Source organism: Pseudophryne corroboree, chromosome 9 (assembly GCF_028390025.1).
Source record: "Pseudophryne corroboree isolate aPseCor3 chromosome 9, aPseCor3.hap2, whole genome shotgun sequence".
NCBI lineage: Eukaryota > Metazoa > Chordata > Amphibia > Anura > Myobatrachidae > Pseudophryne > Pseudophryne corroboree.
Window position 1 is genome coordinate 472,830,832 of NC_086452.1, and position 26,507 is coordinate 472,857,338.

General features: G+C 45.8%; 1 protein-coding gene across 1 annotated transcript in view; it reads left to right on the forward strand.

Moving 5' to 3' along the window:
* Nucleotides 1-3,572: 3,572 nt before the first annotated feature.
* The window catches only part of LOC134958873 (dedicator of cytokinesis protein 3-like), a 326,200-nt gene continuing 303,265 nt past the window's right edge, over nucleotides 3,573-26,507 (forward strand). Inside the window, exon 1 of the mRNA XM_063941575.1 lies at nucleotides 3,573-3,884. Within this exon, the coding sequence (XP_063797645.1) occupies nucleotides 3,848-3,884 (37 nt within the window). The 5' untranslated portion in view covers nucleotides 3,573-3,847. The remainder of the gene's footprint in view (nucleotides 3,885-26,507) is intronic.

Genomic DNA, 26,507 nt, shown 5'->3' on the forward strand with positions numbered 1-26,507 from the left:
GTGGGTCCCCCTGTGTAGGTCAGTCAGGTAGTGGGTCCCCCTGTGTAGGTCAGTCAGGTAGTGGTCCCCCTGTGTAGGTCAGTCAGGTAGTGGTCCCCCTGTGTAGGTCAGTCAGGTAGTGGCCCCCTGTGTAGGTCAGTCAGGTAGTGGGTCCCCCTGTGTAGGTCAGTCAGGTAGTGGCCCCCTGTGTAGGTCGGTCAGGTAGTGGGCCCCCCTGTGTAGGTCAGTCAGGTAGTGGGTCCCCCTGTGTAGGTCAGTCAGGTAGTGGCCCCCTGTGTAGGTCGGTCAGGTAGTGTGCCCCCCTGTGTAGGTCAGTCAGGTAGTGGGGTCCCCTGTGTAGGACAGTCAGGTAGTGGGGTCCCCTGTGTAGGACAGTCAGGTAGTGGGGTCCCCTGTGTAGGTCGGTCAGGTAGTGGCCCCCTGTGTAGGTCAGTCAGGTAGTGGCCCCCTGTGTAGGTCAGTCAGGTAGTGTGCCCCCCTGTGTAGGTCAGTCAGGTAGTGGCCCCCCTGTGTAGGTCAGTCAGGTAGTGGCCCCCTGTGTAGGTCAGTCAGGTAGTGGGTCCCCCTGTGTAGGTCAGTCAGGTAGTGGCCCCCTGTGTAGGTCGGTCAGGTAGTGTGCCCCCCTGTGTAGGTCAGTCAGGTAGTGGGGCCCCCTGTGTAGGTCAGTCAGGTAGTGGGGCCCCCTGTGTAGGTCAGTCAGGTAGTGTGCCCCCCTGTGTAGGTCGGTCAGGTAGTGTGCCCCCCTGTGTAGGTCGGTCAGGTAGTGTGCCCCCCTGTGTAGGTCAGTCAGGTAGTGGCCCCCTGTGTAGGTCAGTCAGGTAGTGGCCCCCTGTGTAGGTCAGTCAGGTAGTGGCCCCCTGTGTAGGTCAGTCAGGTAGTGGATCCCCCTGTGTAGGTCAGTCAGGTAGTGGCCCCCTGTGTAGGTCAGTCAGGTAGTGGGTCCCCTGTGTAGGTCGGTCAGGTAGTGGGTCCTTCTGTGTAGGTCAGTCAGGTAGTGGGTCCCCCTGTGTAGGTCAGTCAGGTAGTGGGTCCCCCTGTGTAGGTCAGTCAGGTAGTGGCCCCCTGTGTAGGTCGGTCAGGTAGTGGGCCCCCCTGTGTAGGTCAGTCAGGTAGTGGCCCCCTGTGTAGGTCAGTCAGGTAGTGGCCCCCTGTGTAGGTCGGTCAGGTAGTGTGCCCCCCTGTGTAGGTCAGTCAGGTAGTGGGGCCCCCTGTGTAGGTCAGTCAGGTAGTGGCCCCCTGTGTAGGTCAGTCAGGTAGTGGGTCCTCCTGTGTAGGTCAGTCAGGTAGTGGCCCCCTGTGTAGGTCAGTCAGGTAGTGGGTCCCCCTGTGTAGGTCAGTCAGGTAGTGGCCCCCTGTGTAGGTCAGTCAGGTAGTGGCCCCCTGTGTAGGTCAGTCAGGTAGTGGGCCCCTGTGTAGGTCAGTCAGGTAGTGGCCCCCTGTGTAGGTCAGTCAGATAGTGGGTCCTCCTGTGTAGGTCAGTCAGGTAGTGGGTCCTCCTGTGTAGGTCAGTCAGGTAGTGGGTCCTCCTGTGTAGGTCAGTCAGGTAGTGGGTCCTCCTGTGTAGGTCAGTCAGGTAGTGGCCCCCTGTGTAGGTCAGTCAGGTAGTGGCCCCCTGTGTAGGTCAGTCAGGTAGTGGCCCCCTGTGTAGGTCAGTCAGGTAGTGGGTCCTCCTGTGTAGGTCAGTCAGGTAGTGGGTCCTCCTGTGTAGGTCAGTCAGGTAGTGGCCCCCTGTGTAGGTCAGTCAGGTAGTGGTCCCCCTGTGTAGGTCAGTCAGGTAGTGGGTGCTCCTGTGTAGGTCAGTCAGGTAGTGGGTCCCCCTGTGTAGGTCAGTCAGGTAGTGGCCCCCGAAGCCGGTCAGTCAGGTAGTGGGTCCCCCTGTGTAGGTCAGTCAGGTAGTGGGTCCCCCTGTGTAGGTCAGTCAGGTAGTGGGTCCTCCTGTGTAGGTCAGTCAGGTAGTGGGTCCTCCTGTGTAGGTCAGTCAGGTAGTGGCCCCCGGAGCCGGTCAGTCAGGTAGTGGGTCCCCCTGTGTAGGTCAGTCAGGTAGTGGGTCCTCCTGTGTAGGTCAGTCAGGTAGTGGGTCCTCCTGTGTAGGTCAGTCAGGTAGTGGCCCCCGGAGCCGGTCAGTCAGGTAGTGGGTCCCCCTGTGTAGGTCAGTCAGGTAGTGGCCCCCTGTGTAGGTCAGACAGGTAGTGGTCCCCTGTGTAGGTCAGCCAGGTAGTGGCCCCCTGTGTAGGTCAGTCAGGTAGTGGGTCCTCCTGTGTAGGTCAGACAGGTAGTGGTCCCCTGTGTAGGTCAGTCAGGTAGTGGGTCCCCCTGTGTAGGTCAGTCAGGTAGTGGGTCCCCCTGTGTAGGTCAGTCAGGTAGTGGCCCCCTGTGTAGGTCAGTCAGGTAGTGGCCCCCTGTGTAGGTCAGTCAGGTAGTGGTACCCTGTGTAGGTCAGTCAGGTAGTGGGGCCCCTGTGTAGGTCAGTCAGGTAGTGGCCCCCTGTGTAGGTCAGTCAGGTAGTGGTACCCTGTGTAGGTCAGTCAGGTAGTGGGGCCCCTGTGTAGGTCAGTCAGGTAGTGGGGCCCCCTGTGTAGGTCAGTCAGGTAGTGGGTCCCCCTGTGTAGGTCAGTCAGGTAGTGGGTTCCCCTGTGTAGGTCAGTCAGGTAGTGGCCCCCTGTGTAGGTCAGTCAGGTAGTGGTACCCTGTGTAGGTCAGTCAGGTAGTGGGTCCTCCTGTGTAGGTCAGTCAGGTAGTGGGTCCCCTGTGTAGGTCAGTCAGGTAGTGGGTCCCCCTGTGTAGGTCAGTCAGGTAGTGGGTCCCCCTGTGTAGGTCAGTCAGGTAGTGGGTCCCCCTGTGTAGGTCAGTCAGGTAGTGGCCCCCTGTGTAGGTCAGTCAGGTAGTGGTCCCCTGTGTAGGTCAGTCAGGTAGTGGTCCCCTGTGTAGGTCAGTCAGGTAGTGGTCCCCTGTGTAGGTCAGTCAGGTAGTGGGTCCTCCTGTGTAGGTCAGTCAGGTAGTGGGTCCCCCTGTGTAGGTCAGTCAGGTAGTGGGTCCCCTGTGTAGGTCAGTCAGGTAGTGGTCCCCTGTGTAGGTCAGTCAGGTAGTGGGTCCCCCTGTGTAGGTCAGTCAGGTAGTGGGTCCCCCTGTGTAGGTCAGTCAGGTAGTGGCCCCCTGTGTAGGTCAGTCAGGTAGTGGTCCCCTGTGTAGGTCAGTCAGGTAGTGGTCCCCTGTGTAGGTCAGTCAGGTAGTGGGTCCTCCTGTGTAGGTCAGTCAGGTAGTGGGTCCCCTGTGTAGGTCAGTCAGGTAGTGGGTCCCCCTGTGTAGGTCAGTCAGGTAGTGGGTCCCCCTGTGTAGGTCAGTCAGGTAGTGGGTCCCCTGTGTAGGTCAGTCAGGTAGTGGGTCCCCCTGTGTAGGTCAGTCAGGTAGTGGCCCCCTGTGTAGGTCAGTCAGGTAGTGGGGCCCCTGTGTAGGTCAGTCAGGTAGTGGCCCCCTGTGTAGGTCAGTCAGGTAGTGGGTCCCCCTGTGTAGGTCAGTCAGGTAGTGGGTCCCCCTGTGTAGGTCAGTCAGGTAGTGGTACCCTGTGTAGGTCAGTCAGGTAGTGGCCCCCGGAGCCGGTCAGTCAGGTAGTGCCCCCCCCGGAGCCGGTCAGTCAGGGGACGGAGCCCCCCCGGGCGGCTGCCTCCTCTCCTCTGCTCCCTCCGCCTCCTCCCCCCGCTCCTCCCTCCGCCTGTATCAGGGAAGAGATCGGAGAGACATCCGTACAGTCACCGCCGCGATGCTGCTGCCGCTCTCCCGGGGCCCCCGTCACATCACCGGCACAGCGCGCCCCGGGGTGTCCCCCCCTGTGTGATCGCCTGTCAGGAGGATGTGGACCCCGACCGAGGAGGAGAAATACGGCGTGGGTGAGTGACAGGAGCCCGGAGCCCCGGCCCGGGGACAGAGCATCCTCCGCACCACAACATTACACAACAACACTACACCGGGACCGCACCACACCGTACCACAACATATATTACACAACACTACACCGGGACCGCACCACACCGTACCACAACATATACTACACAACACTACACCGGGACCGCACCACACCGTACCACAACATATATTACACAACACTACACCGGGACCGCACCACACCGTACCACAACATATACTACACAACACTACACCGGGACCGCACCACACCACACCACACTACACTACGCCACACCGCACCACAACGTTACACAACAACACTACACCGGGACCGCACCACAACATTACACAACAACACTACACCGGGACCGCATCACACTATACTACACTACGCCACACACCGTACCACAACATCACACTACACCTGGACACCCTATACAACACCACACTACACCGGACCACACTACACTGCGTGACAGGAATCACACACACACCTATAGTGTACTGTATACACATATATACATTACACAGGTGTCACACATCCTATACACTACACACTATGTGACAGGAATCATACACACATCTATAGTGTACTGTATACACATATATACATTACACAGGTGTCACACATCCTATACACTACACACTATGTGACAGGAATCACACACACACCTATAGTGTACTGTATACACATATATACATTACACAGGTGTCACACATCCTATACACTACACACTATGTGACAGGAATCACACACACACCTATAGTGTACTGTATACACATATATACATTACACAGGTGTCACACATCCTATACACTACACACTATGTGACAGGAATCATACACACACCTATAGTGTACTGTATACACATGTATACATTACACAGGTGTCACACATCCTATACACTACACACTATGTGACAGGAATCACACACACACCTATAGTGTACTGTATACACATATATACATTACACAGGTGTCACACATCCTATACACTACACACTATGTGACAGGAATCACACACACACACCTATAGTGTACTGTATACACATATATACATTACACAGGTGTCACACATCCTATACACTACACACTATGTGACAGGAATCACACACACACCTATAGTGTACTGTATACACATATATACATTACACAGGTGTCACACATCCTATACACTACACACTATGTGACAGGAATCATACACACACCTACAGTGTACTGTATACACATATATACATTACACAGGTGTCACACATCCTATACACTACACACTATGTGACAGGAATCATACACACACCTACAGTGTACTGTATACACATATATACATTACACAGGTGTCACACATCCTATACACTACACACTATGTGACAGTAATCATACACACACCTATAGTGTACTGTATACACATATATACATTACACAGGTGTCACACATCCTATACACTACACACTATGTGACAGGAATCACACACACACACACACACACACACACACACACACACACACACACACACACACACACACACACACACACACACACACTCACCTATAGTGTACTGTATACACATATATACATTACACAGGTGTCACACATCCTATACATTACACACTATGTGACAGGAATCATACACACACCTATAGTGTACTGTATACACATATATACATTACACAGGTGTCACACATCCTATACACTACACACTGCGTGACAGGAATCATACACACACCTATAGTGTACTGTATACACATATATACATTACACAGGTGTCACACATCCTATACACTACACACTATGTGACAGGAATCACACACACCTATAGTGTACTGTATACACATATATACATTACACAGGTGTCACACATCCTATACAATACCCCCTGTGACAGGAATCATACACACACCTATAGTGTACTGTATACACATATATACATTACACAGGTGTCACACATCCTATACACTACACACTATGTGACAGGAATCACACACACCTATAGTGTACTGTATACACATATATACATTACACAGGTGTCACACATCCTATACACTACACACTATGTGACAGGAATCATACACACACCTATAGTGTACTGTATACACATATATACATTACACAGGTGTCACACATCCTATACACTACACACTATGTGACAGGAATCATACACACACCTATAGTGTACTGTATACACATATATACATTACACACGTGTCACACATCCTATACACTACACACTATGTGACAGGAATCATACACACACACCTATAGTGTACATAGTGTACTGTATACACATATATACATTACACAGGTGTCACACATCCTATACACTACACACTGCGTGACAGGAATCATACACACACCTATAATGTACTGTATACACATATATACATTACACAGGTGTCACACATCCTATACACTACACACTGTGACAGGAATCATACACACACCTATAGTGTACTGTATACACATATATACATTACACAGGTGTCACACATCCTATACACTACACACTATGTGACAGGAATCATACACACACCTATAGTGTACTGTATACACATATATACATTACACAGGTGTCACATTTTATACACTACACACTATGTGACAGGAATCACGCACACCTATAGTGTACTGTATACACATATATACATTACACAGGTGTCACACATCCTATACACTACACACTATGTGACAGGAATCATACACACACCTATAGTGTACTGTATACACATATATACATTACACAGGTGTCACACATCCTATACACTACACACTATGTGACAGGAATCATACACACACCTATAGTGTACTGTATACACATATATACATTACACAGGTGTCACACATCCTATACACTACACACTATGTGACAGGAATCATACACACACCTATAGTGTACTGTATACACATATATACATTACACAGGTGTCACACATCCTATACACTACACACTATGTGACAGGAATCATACACACACCTATAGTGTACTGTATACACATATATACATTACACAGGTGTCACACATCCTATACACTACACACTGTGACAGGAATCATACACACACCTATAGTGTACTGTATACACATATATACATTACACAGGTGTCACACATCCTATACACTACACACTATGTGACAGGAATCATACACACACCTATAGTGTACTGTATGCACATATATACATTACACAGGTGTCACACATCCTATGCACTACACTGCGTGACAGGAATCATACACACACCTATAGTGTACTGTATACACATATATACATTACACAGGTGTCACACATCCTATACACTACACACTATGTGACAGGAATCATACACACACCTATAGTGTACTGTATACACATATATACATTACACAGGTGTCACACATCCTATACACTACACACTATGTGACAGGAATCATACACACACCTATAGTGTACTGTATACACATATATACATTACACAGGTGTCACACATCCTATACACTACACACTATGCGACAGGAATCATACACACACCTATAGTGTACTGTATACACATATATACATTACACAGGTGTCACACATCCTATACACTACACACTATGCGACAGGAATCATACACACACCTATAGTGTACTGTTTACACATATATACATTACACAGGTGTCACACACCCTATACACTACACACTATGTGACAGGAATCATACACACACCTATAGTGTACTGTATACACATATATACATTACACAGGTGTCACACATCCTATACACTACACACTATGTGACAGGAATCATACACACACCAATAGTGTACTGTATACACATATATACATTACACAGGTGTCACACATCCTATACACTACACACTATGTGACAGGAATCATACACACACCTATAGTGTACTGTATACACATATATACATTACACAGGTGTCACACATCCTATACACTACACACTATGTGACAGGAATCATACACACACCTATAGTGTACTGTATACACATATATACATTACACAGGTGTCACACATCCTATACACTACACACTATGTGACAGGAATCACGCACACCTATAGTGTACTGTATACACATATATACATTACACAGGTGTCACACATCCTATACACTACACACTGCGTGACAGGAATCATACACACACCTATAGTGTACTGTATACACATATATACATTACACAGGTGTCACACATCCTATACACTACACACTATGTGACAGGAATCATACACACACCTATAGTGTACTGTATACACATATATACATTACACAGGTGTCACACATCCTATACACTACACACTATGTGACAGGAATCATACACACACCTATAGTGTACTGTATACACATATATACATTACACAGGTGTCACACATCCTATACACTACACACTGCGTGACAGGAATCATACACACACCTATAATGTACTGTATACACATATATACATTACAAAGGTGTCACACATCCTATACACTACACACTGCGTGACAGGAATCATACACACACCTATAATGTACTGTATACACATATATACATTACACAGGTGTCACACATCCTATACACTACACACTATTTGACAGGAATCATACACACACCTATAGTGTACTGTATACACATATATACATTACACAGGTGTCACACATCCTATACACTACACACTATGTGACAGGAATCACACGCACACCTATAGTGTACTGTATACACATATATACCGCACATCACTGCTATACACTACTCACTATGTGACAGGAATCACACACACACACCTAGTGTATACACACACTAATAGACATTACACAGGTGTCACACATCCTATACACACTATGTGACAGAGATTATGGATATACACCTGTAATACACACGTGTCACACACTCTGTACACACTACATGTGTCACATGTATACTCACACTCCTGCTATACACAGGGAATACATATGTTTGTCGGCAGAAGTGATGTCGGCGGTCACTATGCCGAAACCAGCATCCCGTCATGTACAGGTGAGATGTAGGATGTATATGTGAGAGGTATAATGTATGTAAAGGTGAGCTGTAGGCTGTATCTGTGAGAGGTATAATGTATGTACAGGTGAGATGTAGGATGTTTATGTGAGAGGTATAATGTATGTACAGGTGATATGTAGGATGTATATGTGAGCGGTATAATGTATGTACAGGTGAGATGTAGAATGTATAATGTATGTACAGGTGTTATGTAGGATGTATATGTGAGAGGTATAATATATGTACAGGTGAGATGTAGGATGTATATGTGAGAGGTATAATGTATGTACAGGTGAGATGTAGGATGTATATGTGAGAGGTATAATGTATGTACAGGTGAGATGTAGGATGTATATGTGAGAGGTATAATATATATATATATATATATATACACAGGTGAGCTGTATGAGTGACCTTTGAGAGGTATAATGTACAGGTGAGATGTATGATTAACCTGTGAGAGGTATAATGTACAGTATGTACAGGTGAGATGTAGGATGTATCTGTGAGAGGTATAATGTATGTACAGGTGAGATGTAGGATGTATCTGTGAGAGGTATAATGTATGTACAGGTGAGCTGTATGATTCCTCTGTGAGAGGTATAATGTATGTACAGGTGAGATGTAGGCTATATATGTGAGAGGTATAATGTACAGGTGAGATGTAGGATGTATATGTGAGAGGTATAATGTATGTACAGGTGAGATGTAGGCTGTATCTGTGAGAGGTATAATGTATGTACAGGTGAGCTGTATGAGTCACCTGTGAGAGGTATAATGTACAGTATGTACAGGTGAGATGTATGTACAGGTAGATGTATAGGTATGTAGTAATGTGCGGCCTGTGAGAGGTATAATGTACAGGTAGATGCATAGGTATGTAGTAATGTGCGGCCTGTGAGAGGTATAATGTACAGGTAGATGTATAGGTATGTAGTAATGTGCTGCCTGTGAGAGGTATAATGTACAGTATGTACATGTGAGATGTATGTACAGGTAGATGTATAGGTATGTAGTAATGTGCGGCCTGTGAGAGGTATAATGTACAGTATGTACAGGTGAGATGTATGTACAGGTAGATGTATAGGTATGTAGTAATGTGCGGCCTGTGAGAGGTATAATGTACAGTATGTACAGATGAGATGTATGTACAGGTAGATGTATAGGTATGTAGTAATGTGCGGCCTGTGAGAGGTATAATGTACAGTATGTACAGGTGAGATGTATGTACAGGTAAATGTATAGGTATGTAGTAATGTGCAGCCTGTGAGAGGTATAATGTACAGTATGTACAGGTGAGATGTATGTGCAGGTAGATGTATAGGTATGTAGTAATGTGCTGCCTGTGAGAGGTATAATGTACAGTATGTACAGGTGAGATGTATGTGCAGGTAGATGTATAGGTATGTAGTAATGTGCAGCCTGTGAGAGATATAATGTACAGTATGTACAGGTGAGATGTATGTACAGGTAGATGTATAGGTATGTAGTAATGTGCTGCCTGTGAGAGGTATAATGTACAGTATGTACAGGTAGATGTATAGGTATGTAGTAATGTGCTGCCTGTGAGAGGTATAATGTACAGTATGTACAGGTGAGATGTATGCACAGGTAGATGTATAGGTATGTAGTAATGTGCTGCCTGTGAGAGGTATAATGTACAGTATGTACAGGTGAGATGTATGTACAGGTAGATGTATAGGTATGTAGTAATGTGCTGCCTGTGAGAGGTATAATGTACAGTATGTACAGGTAGATGTATAGGTATGTAGTAATGTGCTGCCTGTGAGAGGTATAATGTACAGTATGTACAGGTGAGATGTATGCACAGGTAGATGTAAAGGTATGTAGTAATGTGCTGCCTGTGAGAGGTATAATGTACAGTATGTACAGGTGAGATGTATGTACAGGTAGATGTATAGGTATGTAGTAATGTGCTGCCTGTGAGAGGTATAATGTACAGTATGTACAGGTGAGATGTATGTACAGGTAAATGTATAGGTATGTAGTAATGTGCTGCCTGTGAGAGGTATAATGTACAGTATGTACAGGTGAGATGTATGCACACGTAGATGTATAGGTATGTAGTAATGTGCAGCCTGTGAGAGGTATAATGTACAGAATGTACAGGTAGATGTATAGGTATGTAGTAATGTGCGGCCTGTGAGAGGTATAATGTACAGTATGTACAGGTGAGAGGTATAATGTACAGGTAGATGTATAGGTATGTAGTAATGTGCGGCCTGTGAGAGGTATAATGTACAGTATGTACAGGTGAGATGTTTGTACAGGTAGATGTATAGGTATGTAGTAATGTGCGGCCTGTGAGAGATATAATGTACAGTATGTACAGGTGAGATGTATGTATAGGTATGTAGTAATGTGCGGCCTGTGAGAGGTATAATGTACAGTATGTACAGGTGAGATGTATGTACAGGTAGATGTATAGGTATGTAGTAATGTGCGGCCTGTGAGAGGTATAATGTACAGGTAGATGTATAGGTATGTAGTAATGTGCGGCCTGTGAGAGGTATAATGTACAGTATGCACAGGTGAGATGTATGTACAGGTAGATGTATAGGTATGTAGTAATGTGCGGCCTGTGAGAGGTATAATGTACAGTATGTACAGGTGAGATGTATGTACAGGTAGATTTATAGGTATGTAGTAATGTGCTGCCTGTGAGAGGTATAATGTACAGGTAGATGTATAAGTATGTAGTAATGTGCGGCCTGTGAGAGGTATAATGTACAGTATGTACAGGTGAGAGGTATAATGTACAGGTAGATGTATAGGTATGTAGTAATGTGCTGCCTGTGAGAGGTATAATGTACAGTATGTACAGGTGAGATGTATGTGCAGGTAGATGTATAGGTATGTAGTAATGTGCTGCCTGTGAGAGGTATAATGTACAGTATGTACAGGTGAGCTGTATGAGTCACCTGTGAGAGGTATAATGTACAGTGTGTACAGGTGAGAGGTATAATGTACAGGTATAGATGTATAGGTATGTAGTAATGTGCTGCCTGTGAGAGGTATAATGTACAGTATGTACAGGTGAGATGTATGTACAGGTAGATGTATAGGTATGTAGTAATGTGTGGCCTGTGAGTGGTATAATGTACAGTATGTACAGGTGAGCTGTATGTACAGGTAGATGTATAGGTATGTAGTAATGTGCTGCCTGTGAGAGGTATAATGTACAGGTAGATGTATAGGTATGTAGTAATGTGCTGCCTGGGAGAGGTATAATGTACAGTATGTACAGGTGAGATGTATGTGCAGGTAGATGTATAGGTATGTAGTAATGTGCTGCCTGTGAGAGGTATAATGTACAGTATGTACAGGTGAGCTGTATGAGTCACCTGTGAGAGGTATAATGTACAGTGTGTACAGGTGAGAGGTATAATGTACAGGTAGATGTATAGGTATGTAGTAATGTGCTGCCTGTGAGAGGTATAATGTACAGTATGTACAGGTAGATGTATAGGTATGTAGTAATGTGTGGCCTGTGAGTGGTATAATGTACAGTATGTACAGGTGAGCTGTATGTACAGGTAGATGTATAGGTATGTAGTAATGTGCTGCCTGTGAGAGGTATAATGTACAGTATGTACAGGTAGATGTATATGTATGTAGTAATGTGCGGCCTGGGAGAGGTATAATGTACAGTATGTACAGGTGAGATGTATGTGCAGGTAGATGTATAGGTATGTAGTAATGTGCTGCCTGTGAGAGGTATAATGTACAGTATGTACAGGTGAGCTGTATGAGTCACCTGTGAGAGGTATAATGTACAGTGTGTACAGGTGAGAGGTATAATGTACAGGTAGATGTATAGGTATGTAGTAATGTGCTGCCTGTGAGAGGTATAATGTACAGTATGTACAGGTAGATGTATAGGTATGTAGTAATGTGTGGCCTGTGAGTGGTATAATGTACAGTATGTACAGGTGAGCTGTATGTACAGGTAGATGTATAGGTATGTAGTAATGTGCTGCCTGTGAGAGGTATAATGTACAGGTAGATGTATAGGTATGTAGTAATGTGCTGCCTGGGAGAGGTATAATGTACAGTATGTACAGGTGAGATGTATGTGCAGGTAGATGTATAGGTATGTAGTAATGTGCTGCCTGTGAGAGGTATAATGTACAGTATGTACAGGTGAGATGTATGTACAGGTAGATGTATAGGTATGTAGTAATGTGTGGCCTGTGAGTGGTATAATGTACAATATGTACAGGTGAGCTGTATGTACAGGTAGATGTATAGGTATGTAGTAATGTGCTGCCTGTGAGAGGTATAATGTACAGGTAGATGTATAGGTATGTAGTAATGTGCTGCCTGGGAGAGGTATAATGTACAGTATGTACAGGTGAGATGTATGTGCAGGTAGATGTATAGGTATGTAGTAATGTGCTGCCTGTGAGAGGTATAATGTACAGTATGTACAGGTGAGCTGTATCAGTCACCTGTGAGAGGTATAATGTACAGTGTGTACAGGTGAGAGGTATAATGTACAGGTAGATGTATAGGTATGTAGTAATGTGCTGCCTGTGAGAGGTATAATGTACAGTATGTACAGGTGAGATGTATGTACAGGTAGATGTATAGGTATGTAGTAATGTGTGGCCTGTGAGTGGTATAATGTACAGTATGTACAGGTGAGCTGTATGTACAGGTAGATGTATAGGTATGTAGTAATGTGTGGCCTGTGAGTGGTATAATGTACAGTATGTACAGGTGAGCTGTATGTACAGGTAGATGTATAGGTATGTAGTAATGTGCTGCCTGTGAGAGGTATAATGTACAGTATGTACAGGTGAGATGTATGTGCTGGTAGATGTATAGGTATGTAGTAATGTGCTGCCTGTGAGAAATATAATGTACAGTATGTAGAGGTAAGATGTATGTAAAGGGAGATGTATAGGTATGTAGTAATGTGCGGCCTGTGAGAGGTATAATGTACAGTATGTACAGGTGAGATGTATGTACAGGTAGATGTATAGGTATGTAGTAATGTGCTGCCTGGGAGAGGTATAATGTACAGTATGTACAGGTGAGATGTATGTGCAGGTAGATGTATAGGTATGTAGTAATGTGCTGCCTGTGAGAGGTATAATGTACAGTATGTACAGGTGAGATGTATGTACAGGTAGATGTATAGGTATGTAGTAATGTGTGGCCTGTGAGTGGTATAATGTACAGTATGTACAGGTGAGCTGTATGTACAGGTAGATGTATAGGTATGTAGTAATGTGCTGCTTGTGAGAGGTATAATGTACAGTATGTACAGGTGAGATGTATGTGCTGGTAGATGTATAGGTATGTAGTAATGTGCTGCCTGTGAGAAATATAATGTACAGTATGTAGAGGTAAGATGTATGTAAAGGGAGATGTATAGGTATGTAGTAATGTGCGGCCTGTGAGAGGTATAATGTACAGTATGTACAGGTGAGATGTATGTACAGGTAGATGTATAGGTATGCAGTAATGTGCTGCCTGGGAGAGGTATAATGTACAGTATGTACAGGTGAGATGTATGTGCAGGTAGATGTATAGGTATGTAGTAATGTGCTGCCTTTGAGAGGTATAATGTACAGTATGTACAGGTGAGATGTATGTACAGGTAGATGTATAGGTATATAGTAATGTGCGGCCTGTGAGAGGTATAATGTACAGGTAGATGTATAGGTATGTAGTAATGTGCTGCCTGGGAGAGGTATAATGTACAGTATGTACAGGTGAGATGTATGAGCAGGTAGATGTATAGGTATGTAGTAATGTGCTGCCTGGGAGAGGTATAATGTACAGTATGTACAGGTGAGATGTATATACAGGTAGATGTATAGGTATGTAGTAATGTGCGGCCTGTGAGAGGTATAATGTACAGGTAGATGTATAGGTATGTAGTAATGTGCTGCCTGGGAGAGGTATAATGTACAGTATGTACAGGTGAGATGTATGTACAGGTAGATGTATAGGTATGTAGTAATGTGCGGCCTGAGAGAGGTATAATGTACAGGTAGATGTATAGGTATGTAATAATGTGCTGACTGGGAGAGGTATAATGTACAGTATGTACAGGTGAGATGTATGTGCAGGTAGATGTATAGGTATGTAGTAATGTGCGGCCTGTGAGAGGTATAATGTACAGTATGTACAGGTGAGATGTATGTGCAGGTAGATGTATAGGTATGTAGTAATGTGCTGCCTTTGAGAGGTATAATGTACAGTATGTACAGGTGAGATGTATGTGCAGGTAGATGTATAGGTATGTAGTAATGTGCTGCATGGGAGAGGTATAATGTACAGTATGTACAGGTGAGATGTATGTGCAGGTAGATGTATAGGTATGTAGTAATGTGCTGCCTTTGAGAGGTATAATGTACAGTATGTACAGGTGAGATGTATGTACAGGTAGATGTATAGGTATGTAGTAATGTGCGGCCTGTGAGAGGTATAATGTACAGGTAGATGTATAGGTATGTAGTAATGTGCTGCCTGGGAGAGGTATAATGTACAGTATGTACAGGTGAGATGTATGTACAGGTAGATGTATAGGTATGTAGTAATGTGCAGCCTGTGAGAGGTATAATGTACAGTATGTACAGGTGAGATGTATGTACAGGTAGATGTATAGGTGAGACGTATGTACAGGTAGATGTATAGGTATGTAGTAATGTGCGGCCTGGGAGAGGTATAATGTACAGTATGTACAGGTGAGATGTATGCACAGGTAGATGTATAGGTGAGACGTATGTACAGGTAGATGTATATGTATGTAGTAATGTGCGGCCTGGGAGAGGTATAATGTACAGTATGTACAGGTGAGATGTGTGTGCAGGTAGATGTATAGGTATGTAGTAATGTGCGGCCTGTGAGAGGTATAATGTATGTACAGGTGAGATGTATGTACAGGTAGATGTATAGGTATGTAGTAATGTGCGGCCTGTGAGAGGTATAATGTACAGTATGTACAGGTAGATGTATATGTATGTAGTAATGTGCGGCCTGGGAGAGGTATAATGTACAGTATGTACAGGTGAGATGTATGTGCAGGTAGATGTATATGTATGTAGTAATGTGCGGCCTGGGAGAGGTATAATGTACAGTATGTACAGGTGAGATGTATGTGCAGGTAGATGTATAGGTATGTAGTAATGTGCGGCCTGTGAGAGGTATAATGTATGTACAGGTGAGATGTATGTACAGGTAGATGTATAGGTATGTAGTAATGTGCGGCCTGTGAGAGGTATAATGTACAGTATGTACAGGTAGATGTATATGTATGTAGTAATGTGCGGCCTGGGAGAGGTATAATGTACAGTATGTACAGGTGAGATGTATGTGCAGGTAGATGTATATGTATGTAGTAATGTGCGGCCTGGGAGAGGTATAATGTACAGTATGTACAGGTGAGATTTATGTACAGGTAGATGTATAGGTATGTAGTAATGTGCGGCCTGTGAGGGTAGGAAGGGTTAGTGAGGCTATGGCTGGCAGTGTGTATGTGGAGTCACTGAACGTAGAGCTGTACGTGGGTGACACGGGTACAGGTGGCACCACGCTGCCTCAGGATGTTGGTGTGTAGAAGTGACTGTGGTTCTGGCTGGATGCACTTGGGGAAAGTTATACAGTATATACTCTGTAGGGGCGACCTGGATGGAAACGGGTGACGTCTAATAATGGTGAGATATGAGACTGGCTGTTGTACAGGTGTGAGATGAGTCCAGTATCCGGGTATCCAGAAGCTGAAGGCCTGACACATAGGAATTACTGCCTAGGAGAAAGAGGGTGTGGCTGGTCAGCGTAATATGGCGAAGAAGCAGCTGGCAGAAATGTCAGACGGGCGACACCTGTACCCGCCGTGCCTCAATAATCAGAGGCTGAAACCCTGTGCGACCCTGTCCCTGAGTGACCCCAGTCACCTGCTGCACCTGGGCTATGGTGGGACAAGACATGAGTGGGCCGCAGTGGACCGTCCGAGGGGCCAGTGATGCTACTTACATTAGGACACCCGTGATTAAGTCATTTGGCTGCGTTCTACGTTTATTAGCCCCTCCCACAACATGGCAGCTGCCACTGCGCATAGTAATAGGCACATTATAGATCGTAATGCCATCCGTCCATCCAGCGCAATGCGCGGGGTAGTTGGGGGTTACCTACGTTACTGATTAGGAGGTCGCGTGTCGGCAGATCTGTACAGTGAGCACGGTGTCTGTGCGGTCATTCAACAAATCCCTTTGTGTCCTTGTCCTGCTGTATAGAATAATGTCCCCCGTTGCTGTAAATGTGACAGTAATTGACCTGCAGTCCTCTTGCTGTATGCAGCAGGTATTGACTTTCATACAAGCAGGGATTAGACTTCTTTTATCTGCGTCTGTCAAAGTAACGCTTGTTCTCCGGCTACGAAAGGGATGATATCAAAGGGCGACTGAGACGTAAACAGAACTTTCCTTATTACAGAGATCAAACCATTTATCATAAATATATATGTCTAATCTTCTGCACCCGGGCACCTCTTCAGATGCTTTATATTGTGCAGCTATTGTTCTCTGTTATCAAAAACATGAGAGAGCACAACTTGCACTATAACACATTAAGGCCCTCATTCCGAGCTGATCACTCGCTAGCTGCTTTTAGCAGCCGTGCAAACGCTATGCCGCCGCCCTCTGGGAGTGTATCTTAGCTTAGCAGAAGTGCGAACGAAAGGATCGCAGAACGGCGTCTAAATTTTATCAAGCAGTTTCTGAGCAGCTCCAGACTTACTCCTACCTTGCGATCACTTCAGACTATTTAGTTCCTGTTTTGACGTCACGAACACGCCCTGCGTTCGGCCAGCCACGCCTGCGTTTCCCCCGGCACGCCTGCGTTTGTATCCGACACGCCTGCGTTTTTCCACACACTCCCTGAAAACGGTCAGTTACCTTCCAGAAACGCCCACTTCATGTCAATCTCTCTGCGGCCAGCAGTGCGACTGAAAAGCGTCGCTAGACCTTGTGTGAAACTACTACGGCTGTTGTGAAAGTACGTCGCGCCGCATACGCATGCGCAGAATTGCCGTTTTTTTGCCTGATTGCTGCACAGCGACCGAAAACTGCTAGCGAACAACTCGGAATGACCACCTAAATGACAGGACAACGGTCCCTCCGTCCCTATCCCGATCAGGCCGGACGGGTGGGAGGTTATGTCCCAGTCACTGGTGGAGCAGGTGGAAATGAATACTGTAGCCGTCTGTTTTCTATAGGACAGCTTGCATCCTAAGTGTTGCGCTCCTCTCACAGTTTCGCTGTGTGTGCTGATAAATGCGCAGTTTTCTCTGCAGAAGTTACTGGATGGGCCCTAATCATAGAGTGTGTACATCTCCCAGCACGAGGCACGGCTTATAAAATAGCAGCAGAATGGGAATTGTTCCTTTACTGTACAGAAACCAATTTCTCACTACTTGTGTAATGGAAATGATGGAGCTTCGGAAAGTACATCTGGTGCCCCGCAGTCCAAGTGCATCCCACAGCGGCCGTGATCCGCAACTGTTTTATTAGATCAATTGCTTAAATATCACTCAAGGACAGAGTGCGTTCAGAGTGCACACGCAGCTTCCTGCACCAAAGGTGCATCCTAGAATGCTGGGAGCTGTAGTTCATAGCATCCGAAGAGCTGGCAGGTTCTTACATTTCCGTCCTTCCTGGGAATTTTTGCCCCTGTCTGTCACACGCAGGCATCCGACATAATATAGATGAGCAGGTTATTTCTCTGTAAAATGTGTTGTACAAGGCGTAGGGTAGAACAGTGGCTAGTATTGTCGCCTCACAGCTCTGGGTTCACAGGTTCGATTCTGGCCAGCGGAGTTTGTGTGTTGTGCACATGTATGATGAGGACGCTGACGCAGTGTGTACACAACAGAGCGCTGACGCAGTGTGTACACAACAGAGCGCTGACGCAGTGTGTACACAACAGAGCGCTGACGCAGTGTGTACACAACAGAGCGCTGACGCAGTGTGTGCACAACAGAGCGCTGACGCAGTGTGTGCACAACATAGCGCTGACGCAGTGTGTACACAACAGAGCGCTGACGCAGTGTGTACACAACATAGCACTGACGCAGTGTCTACACAACGGAGCGCTGACGCAGTGTGTACACATCAGAGCACTGACGCAGTGTGTACGCAACAGAGCGCTGACGCAGTGTGTACACAACAGCACTGACGCAGTGTGTACACAACAGAGCGCTGACGCAGTGTGTACACAACAGAGCGCTGACGCAGTGTGTACACAATTGAGCGCTGACGCAGTGTGTACACAACAGAGCGCAGAGGCTGAGCCTCAACGCACCATCAGTAACATTCCATTTCTCAGTTCTGCCGCACATGGGAGATCTGATACCGGGACAAACTGCGTCCCGTTATTGAGTTTTACCTTGAAATCAGGGACGATCCTGTATTGTACGGGACGGGTGGCAGCCTTTATATAATAAATGAAAAACACTAGGCCCATATAGGTCTAGTGTTACCAGGCAGAGGCAATCACATTTTCTGCGCCCGCATCCTTTTAGCAATTTTTGCGGTTGGATCGCGTTTTGCCCGCAGCCTGTAACATGACAGTAAGGAGTTGATTGGCTGCTTATCTCTCTCCAGGGCTTAGTAAATAGACTCCGCTGTATGTATATTGCATTGGCCTGCAGGCATCCCTGCCTCACAGGTGAGCTAATGCGGTAGCTCTCTCAGTAGCATGGGATATCTACAGGGGGCGTCCTAACGTTAAATCTGTGGTAGGGCATGCTGGGATGTGTAGTTGCGCAGCAGCTGAATGCCTCCTCCAGGGAGAGTGACCCTGGGAACATTTAATTTCAAAATCTATCTATGGGGCCCACATTAGGGCCCCGCACAGCCAATATAAAAGCTGAAGTGAGTTGCATATATACTGTATATAGGCTTGCCATAATATCTCTTTCATTTGCTGGATGTAATTTCCAGAACGTCTGTCTCGAATGTTAGAAGTTATGTTTTTTAGCCATGAGTCAGTTGAGTACAGCATTACAGTATTGTGTGTTCTGTAAAGCAGAATTGTGTCATCATCAGGACGTGTTGGGGGTATAGGGCCTTAGCATTACAGTATTGTGTGTTCTGTACAGCAGAATTGTGTCATCATCAGGACGTGTTGGGGGTATAGGGCCTTAGCATTACAGTATTGTGTGTTCTGTACAGCAGAATTGTGTTATCATCAGGACGTGTTTGGGGTATAGGGCCTTAGCATTACAGTATTGTGTGTTCTGTACAGCAGAATTGTGTTATCATCAGGACGTGTTGGGGGTATAGGGCCTTAGCATTACAGTATTGTGTGTTCTGTACAGCAGAATTGTGTTATCATCAGGACGTGTTGGGGGTATAGGGCCTTAGCATTACAGTATTGTGTGTTCTGTACAGCAGAATTGTGTTATCATCAGGACGTGTTGGGGGTATAGGGCCTTAGCATTACAGTATTGTGTGTTCTGTACAGCAGAATTGTGTCATCATCAGGACGTGTTTGGGGTATAGGGCCTTAGCATTACAGTATTGTGTGTTCTGTAAAGCAGAATTGTGTCATCATCAGGACGTGTTGGGGGTATAGGGCCTTAGCATTACAGTATTGTGTGTTCTGTACAGCAGAATTGTGTCATCATCAGGACGTGTTGGGGTATAGGGCCTTAGCATTACAGTATTGTGTGTTCTGTACAGCAGAATTGTGTTATCATCAGGACGTGTTTGGGGTATAGGGCCTTAGCATTACAGTATTGTGTGTTCTGTAAAGCAGAATTGTGTCATCATCAGGACGTGTTGGGGGTATAGGGCCTTAGCATTACAGTATTGTGTGTTCTGTACAGCAGAATTGTGTCATCATCAGGACGTGTTTGGGGTATAGGGCCTTAGCATTACAGTATTGTGTGTTCTGTACAGCAGAATTGTGTCATCATCAGGACGTGTTGGGGGTATAGGGCCTTAGCATTACAGTATTGTGTGTTCTGTACAGCAGAATTGTGTCATCATCAGGACGTGTTGGGGGTATAGGGCCTTAGCATTACAGTATTGTGTGTTCTGTACAGCAGAATTGTGTCATCATCAGGACGTGTTGGGGGTATAGGGCCTTAGCATTACAGTATTGTGTGTTCTGTACAGCAGAATTGTGTCATCATCAGGAAGTGTTGGGGGTATAGGGCCTTAGCATTACAGTATTGTGTGTTCTGTACAGCAGAATTGTGTCATCATCAGGACGTGTTGGGGGTATAGGGCCTTAGCATTACAGTATTGTGTGTTCTGTACAGCAGAATTGTGTCATCATCAGGACGTGTTGGGGGTATAGGGCCTTAGCATTACAGTATTGTGTGTTCTGTACAGCAGAATTGTGTTATCATCAGGACGTGTTGGGGGTATAGGGCCTTAGCATTACAGTATTGTGTGTTCTGTACAGCAGAATTGTGTCATCATCAGGACGTGTTGGGGTATAGGGCCTTAGCATTACAGTATTGTGTGTTCTGTACAGCAGAATTGTGTTCTCATCAGGACGTGTTTGGGGTATAGGGCCTTAGCATTACAGTATTGTGTGTTCTGTACAGCAGAATTGTGTCATCATCAGGACGAGTTGGGGGTATAGGGCCTTAGCATTACAGTATTGTGTGTTCTGTACAGCAGAATTGTGTCATCATCAGGACGTGTTGGGGGTATAGGGCCTTAGCATTACAGTATTGTGTGTTCTGTACAGCAGAATTGTGTCATCATCAGGACGTGTTGGGGTATAGGGCCTTAGCATTACAGTATTGTGTGTTCTGTACAGCAGAATTGTGTTCTCATCAGGACGTGTTGGGGGTATAGGGCCTTAGCATTACAGTATTGTGTGTTCTGTACAGCAGAATTGTGTCATCATCAGGACGTGTTGGGGGTATAGGGCCTTAGCATTACAGTATTGTGTGTTCTGTACAGCAGAATTGTGTTATCATCAGGACGTGTTGGGGGTATAGGGCCTTAGCATTACAGTATTGTGTGTTCTATAAAGCAGAATTGTGTCATCATCAGGACGTGTTGGGGGTATAGGGCCTTAGCATTACAGTATTGTGTGTTCTGTACAGCAGAATTGTGTCATCATCAGGACGTGTTTGGGGTATAGGGCCTTAGCATTACAGTATTGTGTGTTCTGTACAGCAGAATTGTGTTATCATCAGGACGTGTTTGGGGTATAGGGCCTTAGCATTACAGTATTGTGTGTTCTGTACAGCAGAATTGTGTCATCATCAGGACGTGTTTGGGGTATAGGGCCTTAGCATTACAGTATTGTGTGTTCTGTACAGCAGAATTGTGTCATCATCAGGACGTGTTGGGGTATAGGGCCTTAGCATTACAGTATTGTGTGTTCTGTAAAGCAGAATTGTGTCATCATCAGGACGTGTTGGGGTATAGGGCCTTAGCATTACAGTATTGTGTGTTCTGTACAGCAGAATTGTGTCATCATCAGGACGTGTTGGGGGTATAGGGCCTTAGCATTACAGTATTGTGTGTTCTGTAAAGCAGAATTGTGTCATCATCAGGACGTGTTGGGGGTATAGGGCCTTAGCATTACAGTATTGTGTGTTCTGTACAGCAGAATTGTGTCATCATCAGGACGTGTTGGGGGTATAGGGCCTTAGCATTACAGTATTGTGTGTTCTGTACAGCAGAATTGTGTTATCATCAGGACGTGTTTGGGGTATAGGGCCTTAGCATTACAGTATTGTGTGTTCTGTACAGCAGAATTGTGTCATCATCAGGACGTGTTGGGGGTATAGGGCCTTAGCATTACAGTATTGTGTGTTCTGTACAGCAGAATTGTGTCATCATCAGGACGAGTTGGGGGTATAGGGCCTTAGCATTACAGTATTGTGTGTTCTGTACAGCAGAATTGTGTTATCATCAGGACGTGTTTGGGGTATAGGGCCTTAGCATTACAGTATTGTGTGTTCTGTACAGCAGAATTGTGTCATCATCAGGACGTGTTGGGGGTATAGGGCCTTAGCATTACAGTATTGTGTGTTCTGTACAGCAGAATTGTGTCATCATCAGGACGTGTTGGGGGTATAGGGCCTTAGCATTACAGTATTGTGTGTTCTGTAAAGCAGAATTGTGTTCTCATCAGGACGTGTTGGGGGTATAGAACCTTATGTTTGATTTTGATACTGTCCAGATGGTGGTCGTCCTTTGCAGTTCACATCGGTAGTCGATTTCTGGTTTCACATCACTCGGTGGGTAATTTCCGGCGTTATCCCTGCAATTTCTTGGTGTATGTCAGCCTTCAGTTCATTAGTGGTTCTTGGTCAATGTCTGTAGAACTTAGCTTTCAGATGGCCCCAAAAATATGTCACAAGTGTTGAGATCGGGTGAACGTGCAGTCCACCAAACGTCACCACGTAACGAGGTCAAGTGCCCCGGAAACAGGCCTTGCAAAACTTCCATTGATCTTCTCGGTGTGTGAGTGGTGGCCCCGTCCTGTTGACACCACACATCCATTTGGCCTCCAAAAAGTGAGGGCCCTAAACACCAAACTCTCCATCAGCGCACCAAATAGTGACACGTTGGCCATATAGAGGCCTTTCATGAAGCTGATGAGGATTGTTTTCTGCCCAGTAATGTAAATGCTGCTTGTTAACGTAGCGTGAATGACCGCGAGCCTCGTCACTTACAAGCAGAACTGCGTTTGCAGGAACATTTTGAAGAATATACTCACAACGCGCCGTTCAGGTCTCCCAGTCGTGTCCATTACGTTCCTGATGAACCATCATTTTGTACGGCTGGAACAGAAGATCAGACAACCCCAAAGCAGAAGTTGAACATTTGGGGAATTGCACATTGGACTGGCTCACCACGTAGACTTTTTTGGTGTCCAAACGTTCCGTGGTCTTCCAGGTGGTTTTCTTAACCTGATAACTATTTAGACATCAGAGTTGCCAGGACCACAGTCACCGATTGGCCCCAGCTATTGGCTCGGTTCTAGGTAATGAGTGGAAATCTCGGCACCTCTCTTCCTAGCAGGGTCTGTATCGCAGCCTGTTACGGGAAAGTCCTAGTTGTAGCGCAGGATGTTGTATTTGGCGGATCAGTGAGAAGCTATTTATGTTTGAAGCACATGGTTGGCACAAGAAAATCTCCTGGAATCTGTCACAGCTCCTCGGTCTTTCCAAATCTCCCACTTGTCATCGCCGGCGCTTGGTTTTATTCTGCAGCAAGATCTTATCACCTAGCGTCGCTGCTCTAGAGAGACACATTGGAAACTGCAGTGCAGAACATGTAGTGTTCCGCCACGTTATAGAGCATGCAATGCGTTATGTATATATATCTATAATCAAATCGGTTTAATCAGTCCATTCTGATAACCCGTAAATACTAATATCATCACTTGCTCATTCAGAGAACTAGTATATTATCAGGAGTAATACGCTACCGCTGTCATTTATTTGCTCAGATTGCTTTTAAATGGTCTTAGAAAACCTTGGTGACCTCTAATATCCATATTGATTACAGTTGGGAATGTAATATATATCATTCACAGGGCTTGGGCACACTGGCCATCGGGCACTATTGGCAAATGCCACAAGGGCTGATGGACCAATCCGATCGCCTTTAGGTTTGGCCGAACAACTCTGCCTGCTGACGTTTTCCAAGGCCGACATGGCACAGCTCTGCAAGGTCACACCCCTTTGACTCACAACATGCTCCCATGATACGTGGCCACGCCCATTTTCCCCCATGCTCTCTAAAAAATGCCAGGATGACTTACTGCCCCCAGTCTTACCTGGAAGAAGAGAAGTGGGTAGAACCTTCTCTTATAATCTTGGCATTCCCCTTATGTTGCTACAGCGGAAATATTGGCCAGATGGTACCCTGCCAGCCTTTGCGTATGCAAACACATAGGGGTCAATTTTCTAAGTTTTGGTTAGAGATGAAGTGGACAGAGATAAAGTATAAACCAATCAGCTCCTAACTGTAATTTTTCAAACACAGCCTGTAACGTGGCAGCTAGGAGCTGGTTGGCTGGTACTTTGGGGGTCATTCAGAGTTGTTCGCTCGTTGCCGATTTTCGCTATGCTGCGATTTGTTGCTAATTGCGCATGCCCAAGGCACGCAGGGCGCATGCGCTTAGTTATTTAACTAAAAACTTGCGGCGCTTTTCAGTCGCACTGCTGATCGGTGAGTGATTGACAGGAAGTGGGTGTTTCTGGGTGGTAACTGAGCGTTTTCCGGGAGTGTGCTAAAAAACGCAGGCGTGTCAGGGAAAAAACGCGGGAGTGTCTGGAGAAACGGGGGAGTGGCTGGCCGAACGCAGGGCGTGTTTGTGACGTCAAACCAGGAACTAAACGGACTGAGCTGATCGCAATCTGTGAGTAAGTCTGGAGCTACTCAGAAACTGCAAATAATGATTTAGTAGCAATTCTGCTAATCTTTCGGTCGCACTTCTGCTAAGCTAAGATACACTCCCAGAGGGCGGCGGCCTAGCGTGTGCAATGCTGCTAAAAGCAGCTAGCGAGCGTACAACTCGGAATGACCCCCTTTATCTCCATCCAAGGCTTAGTAAATAGATACCTAAGCCCCCCAATGACCAAGTGACCCAAGTAGCCGAATCACTTTGGACATCCCCCCCATTGGTTGTACCTGAGGGAATAGGGAGCGCGCAGGGTGAGATCCGGCCCCGGCTTCATCTTACAGACGTATTATGTTGTGGACACTGGGAATCTGAGACCCGGAATGTGAGGATGTGGGATCTCTCCCGCTGGGGCAGATTTACTAAAGCTTCTTTAAAGATAAGTGGACATGTTGCCTACATCAGCCACAGAGATTCCGGTTACCACGTTCTAGACTCTGTGGATATGCTAAAGTTACTGTATCTGGTTGCTATTGGCAACGACTCCACGTTTCCTTTTGATAAATGTTAGTAAATCTACCCGTTCGTGCCTATTAAGGCCATCCCGTCATGAGGTATCCAGTAGGTTGGTCCAGGCTGGGTGCCTGGTATGAGACGGCAGTCCACGTGGCTGACCCCGACCTCACAATATGTTTCTCTTATGTATTTATTCTGCTGTTTATATGTGAGTAGTGTCTCCAGGGCGCAGTGCGCAGTGACTGTGTACGCCGCTCCTTGGCTCATTCCTTCTGATTGCACAGACGGGGATTCGGGGCATTAAGGCTCCAGATGTCAGACAGGGATTTGGGCGGCGGTGGGGGCTCCCCTCCAATCTGTCACTAGAGATTTTGGTGGTCTTCACATAAATCTCTTACATTGCAATTTTGTTCCAACAAACTGGCCTGAAGGTTCCTTTTCTGCATATGCGGGCGCAGTGCTCTGTGCAGGACGAGATTACTGGACGGAGCAGACGGGGTTACTGCAGAAAAGAACGAGGTGATTTGTGACCGTCCTCTGTATACGTACAGTACAGGCACATATACCGGATACATATACTGCCCTCATATGTGACACAATGTTTCCGTGTATACACAGAGAAATAGCATTCATCCTGCATACACCTGTCATATATATCTCACTTTAATATTATAGTATAGATCACAGAAATAGGGATGAATTAAGTGTTAGATTTCTTAATTTCTCTGATTTTGGGCATTTTGGGGGGAAGGTGACGTA